The 22,256-nt window shown below is 46.1% G+C and overlaps 1 protein-coding gene across 4 annotated transcripts in view; it reads right to left on the reverse strand.

Annotated features, from left to right (window-relative positions):
• Positions 1 to 517: 517 nt before the first annotated feature.
• Positions 518 to 22,256, reverse strand: part of ppp1r1c (protein phosphatase 1, regulatory (inhibitor) subunit 1C) — a 115,998-nt gene continuing 94,259 nt past the window's right edge. For all 4 annotated transcript variants that reach the window (XM_078551934.1, XM_078551930.1, XM_078551932.1 and 1 more), the window contains one exon: positions 518 to 1,035. In XM_078551934.1, coding sequence (XP_078408060.1) covers positions 935 to 1,035 — 101 coding nt within the window. In that variant the 3' untranslated portion in view covers positions 518 to 934. The remainder of the gene's footprint in view (positions 1,036 to 22,256) is intronic.

The raw sequence follows: 22,256 nt of genomic DNA on the forward strand, positions 1-22,256 counted from the left end.
GGCTGTAAAGCCTGTAAATTCAGAGACTTGTGGGGAGAGGGATAGCATGCAAATATTACACATTTGGATAAAGACTTGTAGTATTAGGTGTAGAATTATGGTGATCAGGACTGTAAGGGTTAACGTGAGACTGGGGAAACAGCATCATCCACATTATGATTTAGAGGGTCACATGGGAGTAATGGAGTATAGTGTTCAGTCTGGTAGAAGTTGGCACGAAGATAGCACTTAGTCAGGACTGTATCCCATATATATGTATATAGTTATGTGTTATTAATAAACAGTTATAGTTCAACCATACAAGCCTCTAGACTTCTTCATGAGACAGCATACAACCTTATAACACAGCTCACACTTCGAACAACTTTGTGGGCAAAAATTTTTATATGCATGAGCAAATCTAATTTATGGGACACACTCTATCCCAATCTGGCCCATAATTTACCTCGATAAGAATGTAAATTTGTAATGATGAATGTAAAAATCAGGATATCTTGAAAAACATAAACGCAAGACCTTTTAATTCATTGTCTTTATTTATAACTTTTTGATTAAGTATTATTTACACTAGGTTAGAGATTCACATCACACATCAAGTAGTAGAGTAATAAACATTAATCGTTTTACATTACCAATAATATCAATATTATTTCTATTGACAATGTGACTACAAAGTGAATTTACTTGTGAGACAAGGATTTGGTCTTTGGTTCTACACAATCATATCACGTGTATCCCTCAAATCCTATGAGACTTGAAAAAATTACTTCCTGGACCGAAGCCTAATATGGATTCCTACTAGTAGATTTGTAAGCACTCAGCACCTTGCAGGTAATGAGCTGAAGGCCTGGAAACACCCATTAGATTTGAAGCAGGATGATCTCATATTGAAAGGTTTCTCAGTTCAGATCCACTAAACCTCCCTTTCAGCTGCTCACAAGTTTGGCTTTTGTGACCAGTCTTCTTCTCTTTCATTTGCTGCCTCTTCTTCCTCAAGGAATGGTGTCTCATTATGAGTCTGTAGATGTTTCACCCCTGCAAATATGAAAATGATTCAGTTTACAGACATATCCAACTCTTACTGAGCCAACAATAGTTATTTATCCTTTTTACTAGACAAAGTCAAGCACTTGAAGTAAGGCTTTTGATCACCTTAACATGGGTTACTTATCAGCCCAAAGTTCCATTAGGAGGGCAATGTGAAGGTACAACAAAACAAAGATATTAACTCCATCCTAATCCCACTTGCAAATCTTCCAGTGAAGTGTGTATAAATTCCCTAAAACTTCACCACTCCTGTTAACGTTGAAAATCTTGACATTCTATATATTTAAATAACATAGTACAGATAGATGCTCTGGTGGTGTGAAACAGTGCACTGTGCATGCTGCTCAAAATGTATTTCCAAGTTCCATGTCTCATTATCAAAAATAAGTCATGTTCAACAACAGCATACATTCCCCACAATGAGAAAAGAATCATCAGTAGAATAGTCATTATTAACATACATCTCAACTCGTGAACAGCAACAGCAGATGTCTATGGGTGGATTACTTACAGTTTTTTGGTCAATGTAACAAAAGATCTGACTTCATCAAGCTCTTCATTGAGAGAGCTCGCACTTTTGCAGCTTTGGTACATGCGCTGTTTGCAAAGCAACACGTGTGGAGTCAATGCACACTACACCATGGGGTAGCCACTATCCTAGTAAAGCCATCTGCTCGCTCTGCCTACTTCCCTCAGGAAAGAGGGAATGCAATATATTTCCCTCTCTTTGCATATAGAGCATCAGTGACCTTCCTTATGCAGCAGTAGCTGGTGAACCAGAAAATTTTGGAGTTGTCAACTGCTCCATCTGGGAAGGAGCATGGCATGAAGAAGATGAAGACCACGGTCACCTTTGCAACCATTGGCAATGCCATTCTCACCCTACTCTGAGTCTGCAGGTCTGCCTGCAACAGGTGGAAGATTTCAGTGAGCATCTCCCTAGTGAAACTATTCCTCGATGAGGTTGAGATAAAAGAATTGCTTCCTGAGACCCTGGATGGACTTTCCCATATTGAAACTAAGTGCAATGACAGGCAGTTTCGACAGCGCCCAGCCTGCTGCCTGTAATGGCGGCAACTTGTGCCCGATTCTGCGCTTGGAGCCTCATTAATTACGCAGAGGCGTGTATAAGTCCAAATGACCTTGCGGATCGTCAACCTGCTATCAGCTGGCAGATTCGAAGGTCCGGGCACCATATTTAAACATCAGCCCAACACACCATCTCACTCTCTCCAGCCCACCAGGGATGTCTGGCAGCCAGAACAGGAAGGCCGAGAGCCTGAACTGGAAGGCAGCAGCCCGCTTCACACACCAGGCCCTCGAGGCCTTGATCAGAGGGGTGCAGGTGTATAGGCAACTACTCAATCCAAGGGATGGCTGCAGGAAGCACAGCACCCTCACCTCTCTGGCCTGGGAGACCGTCTCATAGCGGGTCAGCGTGGCGGGCACCCATATCCGAAATGCCACCCAGTGCAGGAAGAGGATAAATGATCTCATCCGCTCTGCCAGGGTAAGTCATCCTTCAACTCCATCCAATATCAAACTCTCATCATGGCATCACACACTCAAATGGTTACTCATTTCAGGGGTCTTACACAACCATTAGCAGGGGACACATATCAACACTCATTCTCTCACCGAGACTTTCACATCCCCACCATCCCATCAATCATATTGCTCACACTCCATCCTCTGGCCCTGCTGGGGAGGGCTCACCACACACAGGGGACATGCACCTCACCCAACCTCTGCTCCATCCCTTCTCATCACATGTCTTTCTTTCTCTTCATACAGGCCAAGCTGGCACACAACAGGCGTGAGAGATCACAGAGTGGGGAAGGGACGGCCAACATCATCGCCCTCACTGAGTTTGAAGGGGCTGCAGCCGAGCTGGCTGGGGAGGGCAGGGATCGCTCCTGTGGGGAAGGGGAGATCAGCCTCTCCCACCAACCCAGTATGGATCACAGCTCCATCACTTCATCAAATCCTGACATTCACAGTGAGTCACGTGCAGTCTTATCTAGCTCATGCTCATTAACTGAAACTCAATTTTCTATTCTCTAGGTACCAGCTGATCGAGGCCCCCAAGCCAGTCCAGCACCACCAGTGCGAGCCCCCAGACTTAATCCAAGGAGGAAGCTCTGGAAGAACCATCACAGCGCTCACACACACCCTCCACCAGCTCAGAGACACACACGTCAGTGGGGCACAGATGTAGATTAGGCTTGGCCTCACTTTCTGAGGAACACCTCACAGACACGTCCCCGCAGCAGTCGGAGGCAGGGTCAGCCCAGGTCTCCAGCACTTGGGGGGCTGCTGGAGACCAGCCACTTGCTCAGTCCGAGTCAGGGGATTAGCCTCTGGAAGCAGCTGCCTAATCTATGTTGGAGATGTAACGACAGGCGGCGGAACATCAGGGAGAGATTCGGCAGACTAGAACGAATGATGGAGGAGTCTGTGCGTGTTCTGTCTGATGTCGTGGCTCCGACATGTGAGCGCCTCGGGGTCACCATGAGCACCATGGAGACCTTGGTCCAGCAGGTCTTGCCGGATTTGCGCTCAGCCCTGCAATCCATGGCCACACACCCTGGTAGACATCATCTAGATGTAGGCGACATGGGGATAAGGCACCTTGACGTCCCTCCAGGTGCACCATCTCCTGCAGGAGTCAGGGCAGGGCCCTCAGGCACCCACAGGGAGGGTGAGCATCATCCAGACACCCCTGGGGCCTCCTCTCAGGACACTCCAAGGGAATGCAGCCACTCACAGCCCCCTCTGCCTGTGACCCCATCCGCTCCTGCTTCTCAGGACGCTGAGGGCACTTCTGCCCCTGAGCAGTTGACCCTTATCAGGCCAGGGCCCTCCAGGCCTCAAGCCACCAGAAGACATCAGCCAAGGTCATCACAGACACCAGGACGTAGCAGTCAGCAGCTGCCTCCACCTCTGCTGCGGATGTCAGGGCTGCACCCAGGAGTAGCAGTAGAGTTCGGAAAGTTAAGAAAAATTGATGTCACTTTTGAGTCACGGGTGTGCTATACATGTAAATAAGTTGCACTTTTGTGAATATATTTGATGGGTATGTGAATGTTTGGGGCAACTGAAGGTGTTGTGAATTTGTTCTTTAGCATCCTCTAATGTCAAGGTTTAGCCATCCTCCCAGTCAGTGATAGTGTCTCACTGTGAGATTCACATTCCTGTGATGTCAACCTTAGTTGAACTAGTCCCTACACCCTTGTGCGATGTCAGGGAGATGTGTTTAAATCTTTGTTTGAAGTGTGTGATGTAAGCGTTTCTCACCCTTATTCCCCAAGGAACACCATTGAGTGAGGGCAGCTCGTCAGCATTGATATTCTCGCGGCATTTGTGTCCCCTCAGTGGTAGTGGCAGAAGAAAAAAGATGCACGGGAGGAGGAGATCCCTGGGCATGTCCACGTCTCAGTCACAGTAGTCTTTGCATCATTAGATGGCGGCGAAGGCTTCAACTCTCCTCTCACATTGCTCTTGTTACTAAGCGAGCTCTCAGTTCCCAGAGTGAGCTCACTCACAGGGCGCCACGGACCAAAGCAAAGGTCTGGCGATTCATGAGGCAAGTGTGAATGCAGGAGTCATTCTTGCTGCAAGTGGGTGGACATCCCCTGAAAAAAATGGCATTGAGATCTAGGAGAGATGTGGCCACATTCCCTCACTTGAATTAACTCCTCCTTGAACCTGTCAGCGATTAACATATCACGGGCACGTCTCCCACGTCTTCCTTCTTCCATGGCGTGATCGCACTCACACTGACCCTCTGCAGCCTCCTGAGGTTCTTGATCCTTCAGATCTTCATCCTCCAATGAGCTCTCATCTTCCTCCAGGTCATCCTCTGGCAGGAGGTCACCTCTTTGCGTGAAGGGCGCAACACACACTGTGATGATATGGGAAACACTATCGGGAGTGTATTGTAGTGAGCCACCTGAGTGGTCCAAGCACATGAAGCGCATCTTCAGAAGCCCTATGGCCTGGTCTATAAGGGGTGTGTGTAGCTATGAGCAGCATTGTACCTCTCCTCAGAAAGCCTTCTGAGGGTGATGAATTGGTGTTATCAGCCAGTATATCAGCGGGTACCCCTTATCTCCAAGCAGCCAGCCCTGCAGATGTAATGGCCCCTCAAAAATCTCAGGCACCTGGGAGTGACTCAGGATGTGGGAGTCATGGCAACTCCCAGGGCACCGTGCATAAATGTGCAGTATGTGCTTCCGGTGATCACACACCAGTTGTACATTGATGGAATGATAGCCCTTATGGTTTATAAACATTAGGGGCTGCTGCCATGGAGCTCGTATAGCCACACGGGTGCGGTTTATTGCACCCTGCACTTTGGGAAGTCTGAGGTGGCGGTGAAGCCGGTGAATCTCACAGCCTGGCTATCTTTGTCCAGAGCATAATGACATAATGATGGACCTTCCTGTAAAGGGCACCTGTGACCCCCTTTATGCACTGATGTGTTGCGAACTGAGGGATGCCTCACAGGTCCCCTGGTAATCCTTGGAAAGAACCAGAGGCCAAGAAATTGAGTGCAGTGGTCACCTTCAAAGCCACTGGCAGGGGATACCCTCCACCTCTACGTGGTGTCAGGGCTTCACAAAGAATGCGGCATATGTGATGTACCAGAGCTCGGGACAAGTGTAGACATGCACAGCATTGCCTCTCACTCAGTTGTAAATAGGAGACTCTTGAACGATAAACTCTAGGTCTGGTGAGTCACCCCCGAGGCCTGGGTCTCTCCTCCTGACCCTCCTGTTCATGCTGTGGCTCCGCTTGACCACGTCCCTCCTGCTGGAGCAGCGCGCTGAGTCGCCTCTCCTATCTTTGCCTCCTCCATTACATTAGGACCCTGATAAAGGCAGCATTGAGCCCTGGATCCATTTCTGCTTTTGCCTTCTCTCTGAAAGGAAACATTGAAGACATTAATGATTCAAGGGGCAAGAAAGCAAAGCTTAGTAGATGGCATGTTTGGAGACTGTAAGGGTCCATAGTTTTTCCTACCCTAATTGCATGGTGGCTAATGCTGCCTTGTCCCTGAGACACTAGCACACACATCGAGGTGACCAAATGGCGTCGTAGATATGTAACATCTTGAGCCCCACGCGGGTTACTAAAGTTTAAGTGAGATGAGTGACCCAACCTAGCTCTGTGCTCCAGTCTCTGATGTGGCATATTAATAACCAATCAGTTGCTCATGGTCAATCAGTGGATGCCCTTTGGCCCATTAGGACTGCCACATTTGGTGAACATGTGACAGGCCTTCATTGGTGGAATGCCATATAGGATACAGCTGTGTCTCCTTCACTATTGCCTGCATTCCCAAATTCTACATTCCTATGTGTTACTCTTTAGATGCAGCGACTGTGATGTGAAGCCACTGAGTTCTGAGTAGCCCTTTAACAGTGCGAATGAAGCCATTGGCTTTCAGTGGTTTTCACCGCAAGGAGGTCTTCCTCCTTTCTTTCTAAGCAACTCCTGCTCATTCATGCGGCAACAAGAAGTTAGAGGGTAACCCCAGAATGGCCCCCATAATGTCTGCCCTTCCCCCTCACTGCCATTCCACAGCCTTCCCTCCCCGTTGCCCCTATCGTGTTCGTCAACCCAACCCTCACCTCACAGCCCACCCGCCCCCGGTTGATGCGCTAGTCACTGAAGGTGGGGGCCTGCATGAGCGCCACATCAATGTGGTGCTCCTCAGGACAATGAAAGCAAAGACAAGGGGCAGTCCAACCCTACAGCCCCAGCAGAGCGGTGTTTACCACAACAAGACCGGCACAGCGCTATGGCAGATATGTTCCACTCACCTCGAAGTTACCAGCGAACTGAGGTCTGACTTGTGCACGCCATCCTTTTTCAAATGGATTTGAGGCTGATGTAATTTCCCACTGGCATGACGGAAGATTGGAAGATGTGGCAAGATTCAGGCAAGCTGATGTTTTAATGAGCATTCATGAGATATTAATGAATGCAAATGGCGTTCGCGGCACTCGTCGATGGGATAGCCGGCCCTCCATGAGCATACCGTCGGGAGAATTGCGACTTGTTTTTACAATGGCGGATTTGTGACTTTTTGCCTGCCGCTGGATTCTCCACTCTTGCTCACCATGAAACCCGCCGCTGGTGAGAAAATTCTGACCCCTGTGTGGAATGACCTCCTTCTGAGGGCTCTTTTCTCCTTCCTCCTCCTCCTTCTTCCAGCAGCTTGTCCTGCTCTGTGTTATCTCTGCTCATTCCCCCTGTCATGCTGTCAGCCAAGGGGGATAAAAACTACAACACCCATATTTTGCAGCATGTGTCGTGAGCAGACACTTTAAGTGAGCACCAAAGTCTTCGCCACTTCCTGTAGGCTTCTCCAACTTTACAAAGCAGTTCAAACCACCAAACACTTCTATTAATTCAGTGACAGCCAGCAGAAATCCATCCACTAAGAACCTGAAAGTAGATGGTAATATCTCTACATTGTTCTAATGACTTAGCCCTTCCTGCTGCTGAACGCTTGCTCAGCTGTGTCAACGTAAGAATGAGCATTAACTGAAGCATTGAGGTCAAAAATGGCATCAATAGAGTCAAATCAACATTACACACAGACAGATGTGACAACCTGCCTATTCTGCCTATTCCCAACACACACTTCTAGTGTCCACTCTAATGACTTTCCCAAAATGGCATCTGGCGCAGCCTGCACCAGAAATGTGTGGAGGCAGCACGGAAACCATTTAGACCCATTTGGCCACCCCTAATGCCACAATATGTGCACCACGCAATCAAATTTCGTGGCTTGTAACTTTTTTCGAGTTTTCGCTAATTGCAATTTGTTACTTTACTACCTGTTTAATTACTGTAATTTACACTTTCTACATTGCATTTTTTAAGTTGGACTTCATTTGAAAAGCTCTAAACACATTTAAATAACTATGCATAGAGCAAAAATAAGAACATTGACTTCAATCCACTGCGATACAATCTGGAATTAGATTGTTTAAAAGTCTATGCTGATTTAAGCGAAGAGAAGATTTAAATAGGAGGTATAACATATCATCTGAATATCCATTAGCTATATTTGAAATAAATCTTTAAATAACAGCACTAACTTGGAAGCTCACAAACTAAACCAACGTCAACTCTCTAGGTGATATATTGAATATTAACCTTGTTACAAACACGGCTTGTTAGTCATTGTTTACAGCTAGACTTATCACACTTAAATTCTTCTCTCACTGCATCAGTGGGATCAGGTGAACAGATCAATGAGGTTTTAAATTTCAAGATGTATTACTATACATTAAGCATGTCAAACAAATTACCCTGTAGCATCTTAATTTATTAAAGGCTAATATGTTCCAGTCAATTGGTATAAATCTTTGACTCTACTAGCATATGATTCAATTATTCATGTGGATCAGAATTCATGGATTGTCATAAATGAACAAAGAAACATTATTCATTGTTTTTTGTGGTCATCAAGCTGAGGCCAGTTTGAGACAAGAAATCTTTTTTGACCTTTTGCACCCAATGCTGCTATTAAGTAATCTCAGATGAATCATAACAGGAACTGGATGGAATGTAAAACCTCCTCTACATTGCCCTAGTACTGATCTTTAACCTCAATGTCACATGACGCCCCTTTTGCATCCGTGTGCAGTGTCCATTTGCATTGTTTTTCTTTAAGTTTCTATAATTTATTGATTTAATATGAGACCCAATATACAGAGGCAATCAGTAGAGCAGAAGCCATGAGCCTATAAGCAAATTTGCAATTCAGCCCATCTGTACTCAATTTCTTGCAAACACTTTGGTCCATTCCCCTTGCCTGCATGTGATTTCCAATGTAGTGCCTAATTACCTTCAGTTGGTTAAATTTGCATGTTTTCTATTTCTGGGGGGTGTCAAATATCACTTAAGTCATATGTTGATTACTGAGTAGAGAAGAAAAATATCCTTAAAATCACAAAATAATAACTCATTTTCTACATCATTAAATTCTGGCTCCAAATACTGATTATTGAAAGGAATCAATAACTCCAAAAACTCTGACCAATTGTAATTAATCAATTACTGCCACCACGACAGTAGTACAATCCTGCACAGTTGAGATAATGTACAATGCATAGCCTATCTGATTTGATCTCATGGTTTCAGCTCCTTACCAATAGCAGTTTCAAAATCACTATATGGAAGTGATTAGTCATTAACCGTGCTCAAATATATCCTGTTTCTGATGTGCTTATTTAGATTTTATATTTTGTTGTCAAGACAAGACTTTATCCATAAACTACAACAATTTTTTGGGCAATTGAAAAGCAAATGTCTTCATTGTAAATCTGGCACAAATGTGTCTCAATAAGACAATGTATTCCATGAGGCAGCCAAGAGGATCTTATCTTATGGTGTGTAAAATAAATGGCATGAATCCTATGCCATTTAGATTTCAATAACAGGTTTGTTTAAAAATGACTATGCTGCTTCATCATAGGGTTCATGCTGTCTTTTCAACAAGCTTGTACTTTGGCTACAATATGGCAGAAAATCTAACCAGCAAACTCATAAATGCAAACAAAACTGCAAAACATGACAGACATAATGTCCTCTTCGTTTCTTTGCTTGTCTCTTTGCTTTCAGCTATTCTGCTACTTAGCACAGACTTCATCCTCAAACCAAATGATGCCATATTTGCCATTAATGTTACACTGTTGGGAGCTGTGTCTCTGCCTGTCTGGTCCCACTATTCGTCCTTTTCTTCAACAAAATAAAGCATCTTAAAAGAGCAAAATACTGCTGTTGCTGGAAATTTTACTAGAAACAGAAGGTGGAATTTTCCATGCCAGCTGGCGTCGGGTGTCATGGTGGGCATGAGCGAACAATATGGTGGGAAGGCCAAAAATCGGTTTCATGACGTCGTGAAACCAGTTTGCAATCGCCCGCTCCACCCCATCAATGACGGGCTGCATTTCCCACTGTCAGACACTGGGAACTTCATTGTAATACATCTGCATGTCATTATAAGCCCAAGCTTACTGGAATCATCCCCCCACGCTGGATCATCCGAGCACGTTGGTGTGATTGCACGCCAAAGTGTTTCACAACAGCATTTACAAGGCGTGCACCTGGTGAGCTGCACTTCATGGGGGACTCAGAGGTGAGTGCACAGTAACATTGCGTAGCGCTTTCCAGGGTCGCCATTTGGACCTCAAGGTTGAGGCACCATGAATCAGGCGAAGGCACAGGCAAGCTGTAATTCCCAGCGGTTGACAGTGCGGTGCTGGGGCAAGGACTGCACTGCGGTTGAGGTGAGTTGGCGGGGTGCAATGGCTGCACTGTGGGTGAGGGGAGTTGGGTGGGAGGCGGCAAGGACTATACAGCAATTCAGATGAGCTGGGGGTGTAAGGGCTGGACAGCAATTGAGATGAGTTGGGGGTGTAAGGGCTGCACTGCAGTTGAGGTAAGTTGGGGGTGCAAGGGGTGCACTGCGGGTGAGTTAAGTTGGGGGTGCAAGGGCTGCACTGTGTGTGAGGGTAGTGCACAATCACATGCAAGGTGGGGGGGAGGGAAGCAGCTACGCATTAGGGAGTGGGGCGGAGGAGGTGGAGTATCGGGCAGCCATGCAGCGCACTAAACTCTGACCATCCAAGTGGTGGCCAGCACTCTCCAGCATGTATTAAGGGGCCTTCAGACTTACACCCAAGCTAATCCACGCATCAATCTTTCATACTGCAGGAAGAGTACATCAGGAGCATGGAACCTGGTGACCTAGCTGTATACCTCATGGCTTACAGAGAGCGGAGATGAAGGAGAAGAGACTGACGGCGGCACCTGCCTGGGCAGAGGGAGGAGCAGCACCTTCAGGAAGAAGAGGTGACAGGGACTTGCATGCACACCACTGAAAAGCCACAGTGCGCTGTTGCTGGTCAGCACCTAGTTAGACGCAGATGACTTAGAGCCAGTGTCGCCAAAGACTGCGCATGCCCAGGGAACTGATCGGTCACATTTGCCAGCTACTTGCAGGATTTGGTGCCATGGGGACATGGAGGGCATCCACTGCCAGTGGCCATGCAAGTGGCCACAGTGCTCAATATTTACGCCAGTGGCTTCTTTCAGGGCTCCACAGGTGATCTCTGTTTCCACACACATATGCGTCCATGAGGTTAAAGTTGCCATCTTCATGGAGGCACACAACTTTGTGTATTTTACACGGGATCAGAAAAGCCAGAAAGAAGGGCACTGGGATTTGCCCATATCTCAAGTTCTCCACAGGTGCAGGGTGCCATCGAGTGCACTTACATGGCGATCAGATCTCTGTGGCATAAGCTGTCAGCTACGTCAACCACAAGGGCTTCCACTTGCTGAATGTTTAGCTGGTCTGCAACCACCACAAATGCATCCTACAGGTCTGTGCACGGCTCCCAGGAGAGTCCACGACTCCTATATTCTCAGTAGGTCTCAGATCTCTGACATCTTCCAGGGTCCACAGAAGCTGCGGGGTTGGCTCCTTGGGGACAAGGGCTACTTTCAGAGGCCGTGGCTGATGACACCCGTACAGCGGCCTCAGGCTGCAGCAGAGAGAAGGTACAATGACGTTCATGCTGCAGTTCGCACCTTGGTAGAGCAAACCATTGGAAGGATGCAGATAAGGTTCTGGTGCCTGGACCAGTCTGGTGGAGACCTGAAATATAGTCTACAGAGGGTGTCACACATCGTCATCGCCTGCTGTGCCCTTCACAATCTGGCGCTGCAACAGGGGGAGGAGCTGGCTGAGGAGGAGATGGAGGAGCTGGACGTCTCCTCCGAAGAGGAGGACGTCAACGGGGATGAGGGTGAGGAGGTCCTTGAAGGTGACGATGACGGAGATGAGGCCATCACACTGGCCAGTTGAGGCGGGCGTGCTCAGGGGGGTCCTCACAGCTGCTAGATTTGTGGAGGATGTTGATGACATGCAGTGAGAAGACACCATAGATCCTCACATTACATCTGTGAATGTGTGACTCCTATCTGGCTGATGGCAGCACAATACCCTCTGTGATAAGACTCCTGTCAGGGAGATGCAGCGGATGCCCATTGTCCTGACATTCCAGGAGGATGATGATGACATGCAGTGAGGACACTCCATAGATCCTCACATAGTTTATGTGAATGTGTGATTCCTGTCTGGCACCTTCTTTGTGCTCTGTGAACAGGATCATATCATGGAGATGCAGAGGACAAACTTTAACTTCTCCTGATCCTATGACACCTTTTGTGAGCTGAACCCTTCAGGATTCCACTGTCACCCAACACACACGCTGATGAGATGGATGCCAGCTGCAACTCAAAGGTGCTGGGAGCACAGAGAGAATGACGGAACTCTGTGCCACTGGCCCAGGACATTCTGGCAGCAATGATAAGCCCCACTGAGGTGCAGAAATGACTGATGTGTCCAGTGACAGTGAAGGTGCACCATCAGTGTGCTGGGAAAGTTAAACAAAGCACAGAAGAGGCCCTGGACTGAGGAACCTGCCTTTACCTTGTGCAGGGACCAAGGTTTCACATCTGAGTGACAGGAACACTGCTCATCACAACAAGGAGCCATAGGCAAGGAGACATTCTTGGGAGTTTATTAACAAAGTGAACATTATGTACAAGAGATTAACACCTGTGCCCAGGCTGTACAACTACATCTTCTTAACATTTCTAATCCTGCCACTACGTCTTGGTGCTCCCTCGATATCCACAGCGGAAGTGGAGGCAGCCTGCTGACTGTAACGCCCTGTCTGTGATGACCTTGGCTGGCGCCCTCTGGAGGGCTGAGACCTGGAGCACCCCGGCCTGCTTTTGGGGTCCTGATGTGTGGCAGTGGCATCCTCCTCGGCCTGTGGAGCTGGAGCTGCTGGTGTCACAGGAGGAGGGGATTCAGGCGGACTAGACATTCCTGGGGTCACCTGTGTGGATGGCCCCAGGGTGCGCACCTGATGATGCTCCTCCCTATGCGTGCCTGAGGACCCCTGGCTAACTTCTTGAGGGGAAGGGAAAGCTGAAGTAAGATTGAGCTGCCTCGCACCCCTCTCACGTTGACATTGTTGGAGGCCAACTATGGTGTCAGCGATGGAGTTCAGCCCGTGCAGCCAGTGCAGAACCGATGTCCTGGACCAAGGTCTCCTTGGTGGCCGCCATCTGACCAATGTTGACCTCGGTGCATCGGCATACCAGTGCTATCACCTCAGGCTGAAGGCAGACTGACTCCTCCAATGTGCCTTGCAATCTGAGGAGTGCAGCGGACATTCCCTCCTGTGTTTCCGAGCTTGCCTTTGCAGCTCCAGCAACTGAGGTATGACCAAGTCCAGAGGCTCATTATCTGACTCTGACTCAGCAGATTTCTGGCCTCCTGCAGTCCTCCAAGTGCCAGAAACCTGGGAGGCCCCTGCCGCCGCCTGCTGTGGGTCAGACAGTGTGACGTGCTCATCAGATTGTGACCCCGATGCTACTCTAAAGTTTGGTCCCACCAAGGTGTGTGTCTCTGCACTGGTGGAGGATGTGGGTGAGTGCAGTGATGGGTCTTCAATGAGGGTTTCAGAAGATTCCTCTTCGGAGGTGTCTTCGGGTTTTGAATCGAGCATCTGTGTCATGGACTCCCTGGGCTGTTTCCCAGATGTGCCTGCGGAAGCAAGGAGAGATAATTAGTGCATGGCAGTGGCCTGTGAAACAGGGCACATCACTCACAGCATGGTTGTCTGATGGATGTTGTGCAGCTGGATCCTCACTTGGTTGAGAACCACCAACCTCACCGTCAGCACAGGAACGGTCCAGATCCTTGCCGGCCAGCTGAATGGCTCTATGTTCAAAACCAGTGAGAACCTTGAATTCAGACATTCCTCCATAGGCCTGCGGCCTCTTCCTTTTGTTGTGTGCCAGCTTGCCTGCATGAATACAGATGGAGAGAGTGTAAGCAGGACGCCTGCCAGGCCAGATAATAAGTGTGTCTGGCATGTGTGGGTGTTGATTGGTGCCATGGATGAGGACAATGAGGTGTGTGTGAGAGAATGAATGGTGATGTCCCTTGAACTGGCAGTAAGTGACATCCCTGTGAATGTGTGATGGGTTTGTGAGTGTGTGAGTTGAGAGTAATGAGAGGAGTAACTTAACCTGGCAGAATGGAAGAGATCGTTCATCCTCTTGCGGCACTGGGTGGCTGTCCTCTTTTACAGCGCGTTGACACTGACCACTGCTGCTAAAGGTGCCTCTCAAGCCAGATTTGGTGATGTTGCTGCATTGGGAAGAGAGGGGGCCCGCTGAGAGACAATTCCTTTCCTTTAATGGTGACTCCTCTACATCGCCTCCCTCATGACCCCCAATCTGTGAAACCCTCCCACCATCATTCATCTGTGGCCTGGGTCCTGGGCCTCAAGTGATTGTCATTTAGGCCCCCCCGCCCTCCCTCCCTCCCTCCACCCGCCATGGAAGCCAGTAAGCAAACACAGCAAGGTTAGCTTGTTATATATGCCACATGTTGAAAACCCCACCAGCCACTGGATGAGGCCCGGTTAGTGGCCATTAATTGGCTAATTCTAGACCCTCAATTGGCGGCAGGGCAGGAAGGCCATCCATGGGTCTTCCCACCGCAGACTTAATGGAGGTGGAGGTGGGAAAGGAGCGGAGTCCCTACCTGCCACCCTCTCACTTGATTAAATTTCCCCTCCCCACCCACCCACAAAGTTCGTGGGGAGGGCACAAGATTCCGCCCAACATTTCAAGTTATTGACCTATCAAGGGAATTGGAAAAAAGTGAGGGTGTAACTGGCTTTAAGAAAGTAGGCTAGGAAAGAAGTCCAGCCCGATTACTGGTGAATCTTATTCTAAAACAGGCAGATTACCCAACTCCACAAGGAGCAACAGGCTCAGCGTAACAGTGCAATAGATTTGGCCAATGAGGGAGGTGCATCCTTTTATCCACTTTATTGGAAAGTGCACAGAATTGACACTTCACTTACTGCTGTATTGTTTAGGTCAGAAGCTTTTAAAGTGCCTAATCGGAAAATGAGGTGCTATTCCTCAAGCTTCCTGTAGTAATTGTAAGTTAGACCATTCCTTATTGTTATGGAGACCATGTGGTTGGCTAGACGAATCAGCCCTAAGACCGGAGAGTCTTTGGGCTGGAGCTTTTTAGCCTTCGTCTTGGAACAAGCATGTAGCCTCACCAGGAGTTTGTAAATAAAGTTTACTGTTTCTCACAAGAAACCTGCATTCCAAGTTTATTACAATTGGTGACGAGGATAAATAGCGTCGACACAGCACCCTGCCTCACGACTGTGAGTAATTCGGTTTTTAAGGGAAAAAAAGAAAAGCAGCAACGCCTCTCTTTGGCAGAATTGACCCGTATGATTCATCCATCGAGCACTGGAGTCAATACATTGAGCAACTAGGGTTCTACTTTGCGGTGAACAAAATAATGGCAGAGGAGAAACAGAAGACAATTCTGCTAAATGTCTGCAGGAGCAAAACATATAACCTAATCCATAGTTTGACAGCTCCGAATGCGCCAAATTCCAGATCCTTCACCGAGCTAGTCGACCTCTTGAAGGGACATTTTCAGCCTAAACCCTCTGTGATCATGCAAAGATTCAAGTTTAATTCTCAAGTAAGGGCCCCCAGTGAGTTGATCGCAACTTACATTGCGAAGTTAAAACAGCTAACAGAGCACTGTGACTTCGGTGATACTATAAATGACATGTTGTGAGAGCATTTTGTTTGTTGGATAAACGACAACAATTCAGTGCCGTTTGCTTGCAGAAGTTGAGACAGACCTGAAGTGCGCCATGGAGATAGCGCTAGCAATGGAGGGTGCTGAGAGGGACTCACGGGCTCTGCAGAGGGTACAACATGGCGCTGTTCTGCAGTTAGGGTGGGAACCTGCCACCGGGGGTGGCGCGAAGATCAGGGAGGCTACAGCGAAGTGGGACACAGTCCCTACTGCTAGAAAAATAAAAATAAATACTGGAAGCAGCTCACCAGTAACCCAGAAGTTAAAGTGTTACCGTTGTGGGGGAAATCATGTATCCAAAATCTGCAGATTTAAAGAATGCCACTGCTGTCACACAAAAGGGCATGTTGTTAAACAGCGCAGAACTAGATCAAGGCAGCCATTCAGACATCAGGTCAAGTTAAATGAAGTGCACAATGTCGAAGAGCCAGAAGCTACTGAAGCTGATGTTTATTCCCTACACAATCTGAAAGCCAGGGAAACTGAACCAATCATTGTTACGCTTCAAGTAAATGGAAAGACTCTGGAGATTGACACAGGAGCATCAATCATGGTGGTGAGAGAAGACATCTTTAAATATCTCAGAGAAGGTACCCAGCCATTGATTTTGGAGAAAACCGCTGCTCAGTTAAAAACATGTACAGGAGAAGCAATACAGGTGAAAGGCATCACCTCTGTACCTGTATCATACAGACAACACTTGGTTCAGCTGCCAATAATTGTTGTAACTGGAGAAGGACCTAGCCTTCTGTGCTGTGATTGGTTGAAAGAAATCAAACTAAACTGGTTGCCTGTCCATCAACCATAAGGACAGACAGCGAAAAATCCCAGTTAATTGCACCATTAAAGGGCTTAATAGCCCTCTTAATTGTTGGCAGGCGCACTTCCAAGCTTAGTGCGCAATGACTTTGGATCGCTCAGTTGACATCATCATGTGCTATTTTACGCTTGAGCAGGTCAAGCGCGTGCCTGCCCGCTCAGCGAAAATTTCTGGCCCTGAAGCTATTGTATCAGACAATGGTACTGCTTTCACTAGTCCTGAATTCCAAAGGTTCGTGAACCTATTTGGCATTAAACAGCACCATATGAGCCCTCGTCGAATGGGTTAGCAGAAAGAGTGGTACAAACCTTTAAAACAGGCATGAAGAAACTATCAGAGGGAACATTAGAAATGCGAATTTCAAGATTCCTGTTCAGCTATCGCACAACTCATGCGACCACTGGTGTAACACTGTCAGAATTGTTAATGAAGCACCGACTTCATACAGTATTGAGCCCAATATTCCCTAATTTAGAGGGGAAGGTGGAGAGAAACCAGGGTAGTCAGAAAGTGAATCATAATGTTCATGGTAAGGGTCAAGATTTTACTGTGGGAGAGAGAGTTTTTGTATGAAATTTTGCAACTGGCCTGAGATGGGTCCCTGGTACAATTGCCTCTCAAACAGGACCTTTATCTTATCAAGTAGAAGTGGAAAACAGGATAGTTAGGAAACACATGGATCATCTCAGAAGTTGAGAAACCCTCCAACAACCAATTAATCCACCTAAAATCAAAGTCAAAACTTCGACCCCTGACGTGCCAGATCGACAAAAAATATATATATTCTGATGTCTCGGTTGAAGTAAATAATTCTGAACTGCCATTGGCTAGGGATGTCCCTGAAGCTACAGTTCCTGGTCAAGTCGATCCAATGGAAGAACCTCCAGTTATAGAGTTGCATCGCTCTACCAAGATCCGAAAACTTCCTCAAAAACTAAATTTATAATGGCATGAACTGTACATAATATATAATACGGGTTAGTATATTTTTGTAAATAAGAGGGTAAAACAAAATTAAAGGGAGAGGAATGTAGTAATTATAAGTTAAACCATTTCTTACTGTTATGGGGATCATGTGACTATATAGACGAATCAGCCCTAAGCGCGGGGAATCTTAGGGGCAGATCTTTTTAGTCTTGGACTTGGAACAGGCATATAGCTCACCTGGAGTCTGTAAATAAAGTTTACTGTTTCTTACAAGAAACCAGCACTACACTCCAAGTTTGTTACACTTCCATTGAGCTTCATGGAAACAGTGTAAGAGTTCAAGGACAGAGAGGTCAGAGTGGATACTTAGTAGCCTTTTGCACTCAACATTGAGTTTAACAATTTCAGGTTGTAACCTCTGCATCATTTTTTGGACGGCAACTACCGGTGATGATTCTCCTATTGCCATTTACAACTCCCCTAGACCCATCTTTAGTTTCATTACTTATCTCAATACCATCCCTTTTTGCATTGCACTTTCCTCAGTTTTGTCATTTAATCTCTCCTGCCTTTCACTCTATCAAAGATTTTGTACTTTACCCCCTCCCCAGTCTCTGTACTTGCTTGAAACCTGTTATGTCTCTAACTTTTTCCAGTTCTGACAAAAAAATCATCGATCTGAAACATTAACTCTGTTTCTCTCTTCACAGATGAAGTACTTTGTGACTCTGAAGCCTGCTGTCTGGTGACCAGATCAAGAATTGTGTACATTTCACCAAATGGGAATGGGATGTCAGTGCAAGAACTCCAGTTTAGGCATTGTGGTTGGAAACCCAGTTGGAAACTTATTTCTTGCCCAAAGCCTGGAGCTCTACATGGACAATATTAGATCATACAAAACAAAATAAGGCAGATATTGAGATCTATCTAAAAATGTTAGGAATATAATATCCAAAAATGGATTTATATTTGAAACAACTTTTCACAATGTGGATCTAATAAATAATGCACCACATTAATCTGTAAATAATTTTGTTAAAGCTATCAAATGTTATGTTTTGTTAAATTTATAAAGCAGAAAGATTTCTTTTGGGAGCAAATGGATTGCATAATAAAATATTTATTCACTGCAATTTCAAACAAGTAAGTACTTTAACTTGGCTAGGATTTTCAACTATACATACTACATGAGCAATAAAATATTTAGTAAATATAGGTTTCATTGCACTTTTTAAAATATACTTTACCAATTCTAAGAAAAAATAAAATAGGCATTAGGCTGGATTTTAACTTTGCAATACACTGGGGCGGAATTTAGTCCCACTGCTGCCCCCAGCTGTTTGAAGAACAGGTGGGAGACCCACATTGCTTCTGTCTGGGAGGCCTGACAGTATTTAAGTGCAATCAGGCACTTAACTGGCCAGCATTGGGCCTCCAATGTGATCAAGGCCCTCCAGAGAGTAGGAATCCCATTTGTGAGAGTTGCTAGCAAATCAGATGCCACCAGCTCTCCATTGCCAGCAGCAGCACCGGGAATGATGGCTGCTGTTGGTAACACTCTGAGGCCTTCACCAGGGGTCATTGCTGGAGCCCTGGAGACAAGTGAGGCAGAATGGGGGTCGCGGGGAGGGGATCACTAGTGAGGGTGGAGAGGGAGTCAGATGCAAGGGCAGGGGTTTGGCTTTCAGCAAGATCCCCCTGACCTTCCTGATACTGGTTCCCTCAAACGGGCACTAAGTGACAACAGGGTTTGCTGGGCTGCCTTTGGGAGGCACGAGCCATGCATATTCAATTAAATCCCTGAGCCACCACTAAATCCCAGTGGGTTCAGGGATAATTGCTAAGTGATTCATTAATGAGTCTAATTGACATTCCATGGCCAGTTGGCTATCCCGTGCCAGGCCTTTCCTGCACCCCCCATCTAAACTGGGGACAGTTCTCCCAATGCTGGGAATTTTATGTGGCTACTCTTCCCCCACCACCCGGATTCTCCCACCACACCCCCACCCCCACCATCATGCCCATCGGGCAGGCTCTATTGAATTGCTCCCTGAGAGCAGGGTGTTACGGTAGCACACAGGAAATCCAGAAGGAAGTGCAGTGCGTCTGTCAGCGGCCTTATAATCCAGTCACTACATTACCATATTGTAGTAATTATAGTTTTGATAAACATTGGGCTGTAGCTTTAAGAATAATCCTGTGTTTAAGATCACATGATCTGTGTAAACTAATGAGTTAGTGCACTGGGGAACCTCTAGGACAGAATTCTTCTTTAGTTATAGAGTTAGATGCACACATGTAGTTGCTGCTGCTGTCTCTTGGTGTTTCCACCAAGAAAAGTTGCCTGAAAAATCAACTCTATAAGAAACTGGCGATGAGGATAAATCAGATCTGGTACTGTCCCTCGCCCAGCAATTGTGAGTATCTAAGATAATTAAAAAGAAAGGAGGATATACTCATCCAAGGTGCCATAGTTTGGCAGAATCGATCCTTTTGCACCAGCTGCAGGTGACTGGTCTCAACATATGGAACATCTTGCATCCTAATTTCAAGACAACAAAATCATGGGGGAGGAAAAGAGGAGAGCAATTCTCCTGAGCATTTGTGGAAGCAAAACCTACAGTTTAATTCAAAGCTTGATGGCCCCCAGTGCCCCTGATTCAAAGACCTTTGGTGAATTAGTAGACCTCATTAAGGGATATTTCTAACCTCAGTCACAATGCAGAGGTTCAGATTCAATTCATGGAATAGAGCCCTGGGGGAGATCGTTGCTATCTACATGTGAAATTAAAACAACTAACGGAATATTGTGATTTCTGTGAAACCTTGAATGATATGGTCAGGGATCGTTTAGTCTGTGGCATCCGAGACAATGCTTTTCAGCAAAGGTTGCTGGCTGAAGTGGATCTTGATGTTAAGAAAGCGTTGGAAAGAGCACTTGCGATGGAAAGCACAAGCGATTCAAGGTATGCAAAATGGCGCCGTTCTCCTAGTTGGGCAGGAACGGTCAGCTGAAAGTGGCCGCGAAGCAAGAAACAGTCTCCACTAACCGAAAATTTTGAGGAAACAGCTTAACAGCAAATTCAAAAACTATTTTTTATCGATGTGGAAACAATCATACTCCTAATGATTAGCAAGTTAAAAAGGTGGAGTATTAGTTTTGCCACAAAAGTGGTCACATATTGAAACATTGTAATGCGAGGTTTAAACAGGCTTCCAGTCAACAAATGAAATCCAATGACGTACGTAGCGTGGAGGTGCCAGAAACAACCAGTTCTGGTATTTATTCCTTATTCAACATGAAAGTTGGGAAGCCAGAGCCAATTACTGTCACATTACAAGTGAATGGTAAACCCTTAAAAATGGAAGTAGACACGGGTGCTTCTACCACTGTAATAGGAGAACGCAATTTCAGATATTTAAAAAAAGGTACTCAACAATTAAATTTGGAACAAACCTCTGCCAAGTTGAAAATGTATGCAGATGAAGAAATCCAGGTAGAAGGTATCACCAGAGTACCTGTTTATTATAGACACCAAACAGCACAACTACCAGTGATGGTATTGGAAGGTAGAGGACCAAGCCTTCTAGGTCAAAATTGGTTGAGGGAAATTAACCTTGATTTGCCAGTGAGATTTCAAAAGGAAGCAGGAAGAGTTCCTGAGTTGGATAAGGATCAAGGCAAGATACTTCAAAAGAGCCTGGAGAGTCCAAGGATCGCAACTGGATGGAAAAGGAGTGTGTAGCCATTCAGCAACCTGAAGAAATGAAGACTGTCTTAAACAATGACATTGAAGAACAGCAGAAGAAACTCAAGGAAACTCTGCTGAACTACATAATTCAAGATGAAGCGAGTGAGCTTCGCAAAGAAAAGGAAAACCTGTTGAAAGACCTTCATATATTACAAGGATCCCTCAGGTCATAGTTTGTGCCTCTGGAAAATTACGAAGAGAAACAGAAAGTATTTAACGCCATTCTGAACAAACTGAAGAACCAGTTGGCAGAGAAGGTGCAACAATGTTCAAGGTTCTAGGAGGAAGTCAACAGATACAAGAAGGAGTCAGAAGGGCTGAAGAATCAGCTTAATAAAGCTAAGGAGACCTTGAAAGCAAAAGTTGTGGAACTTTCCAAGATGCAAGTAGATAATGAAATCATGGGTGGCTCAACTACAGAATTAAGACAAGTTGAGATTTCACCTGAGAAAAGTCAAGGCCAAAACTAAACTCTGGGGTAGAAAGAAGAAGACAAAAAGAAGAAGGTATCAAAAAGACAAGAAAAGGTGGGAATGAAAAAGTTAATAGGTGAGTCGATGGAAACTAAATGTGCTCATTTCCTATTTCACTACAGAGCAGCCCCTCCACACTACAACAGGTGCAACACCTGCGGAATTACTGATGAGGCGCCATCTTCAAACAAGACTAAGCCTAATACTTCCCAATTTGGAGGGGAAGGTGGAGAAAAGTCTAGGGAACCAAAAAGTGACTCATGATTTGCATAGTCATGAGTGACAATTAATTGTTGGAGAAGCAGTATATGTAAGGAACTTTGGTGGAGGATTGAAGTGGTTGCCTGGTAAAGTAAGCTCTGTGACCAGACCGTTGTCATACCATGTGGAAGTGGAGAGCTGGATCACCCATAAGCATGTGGATCATTTAAGAAGAAGGGAGATACCCCAACTAAATGATGTTCCACCTGTAACCATTGCTGGAC

This window comes from Cetorhinus maximus, chromosome 11, assembly GCF_964194155.1.
Source record: "Cetorhinus maximus chromosome 11, sCetMax3.hap1.1, whole genome shotgun sequence".
In the NCBI taxonomy this organism is placed as follows: domain Eukaryota; kingdom Metazoa; phylum Chordata; class Chondrichthyes; order Lamniformes; family Cetorhinidae; genus Cetorhinus; species Cetorhinus maximus.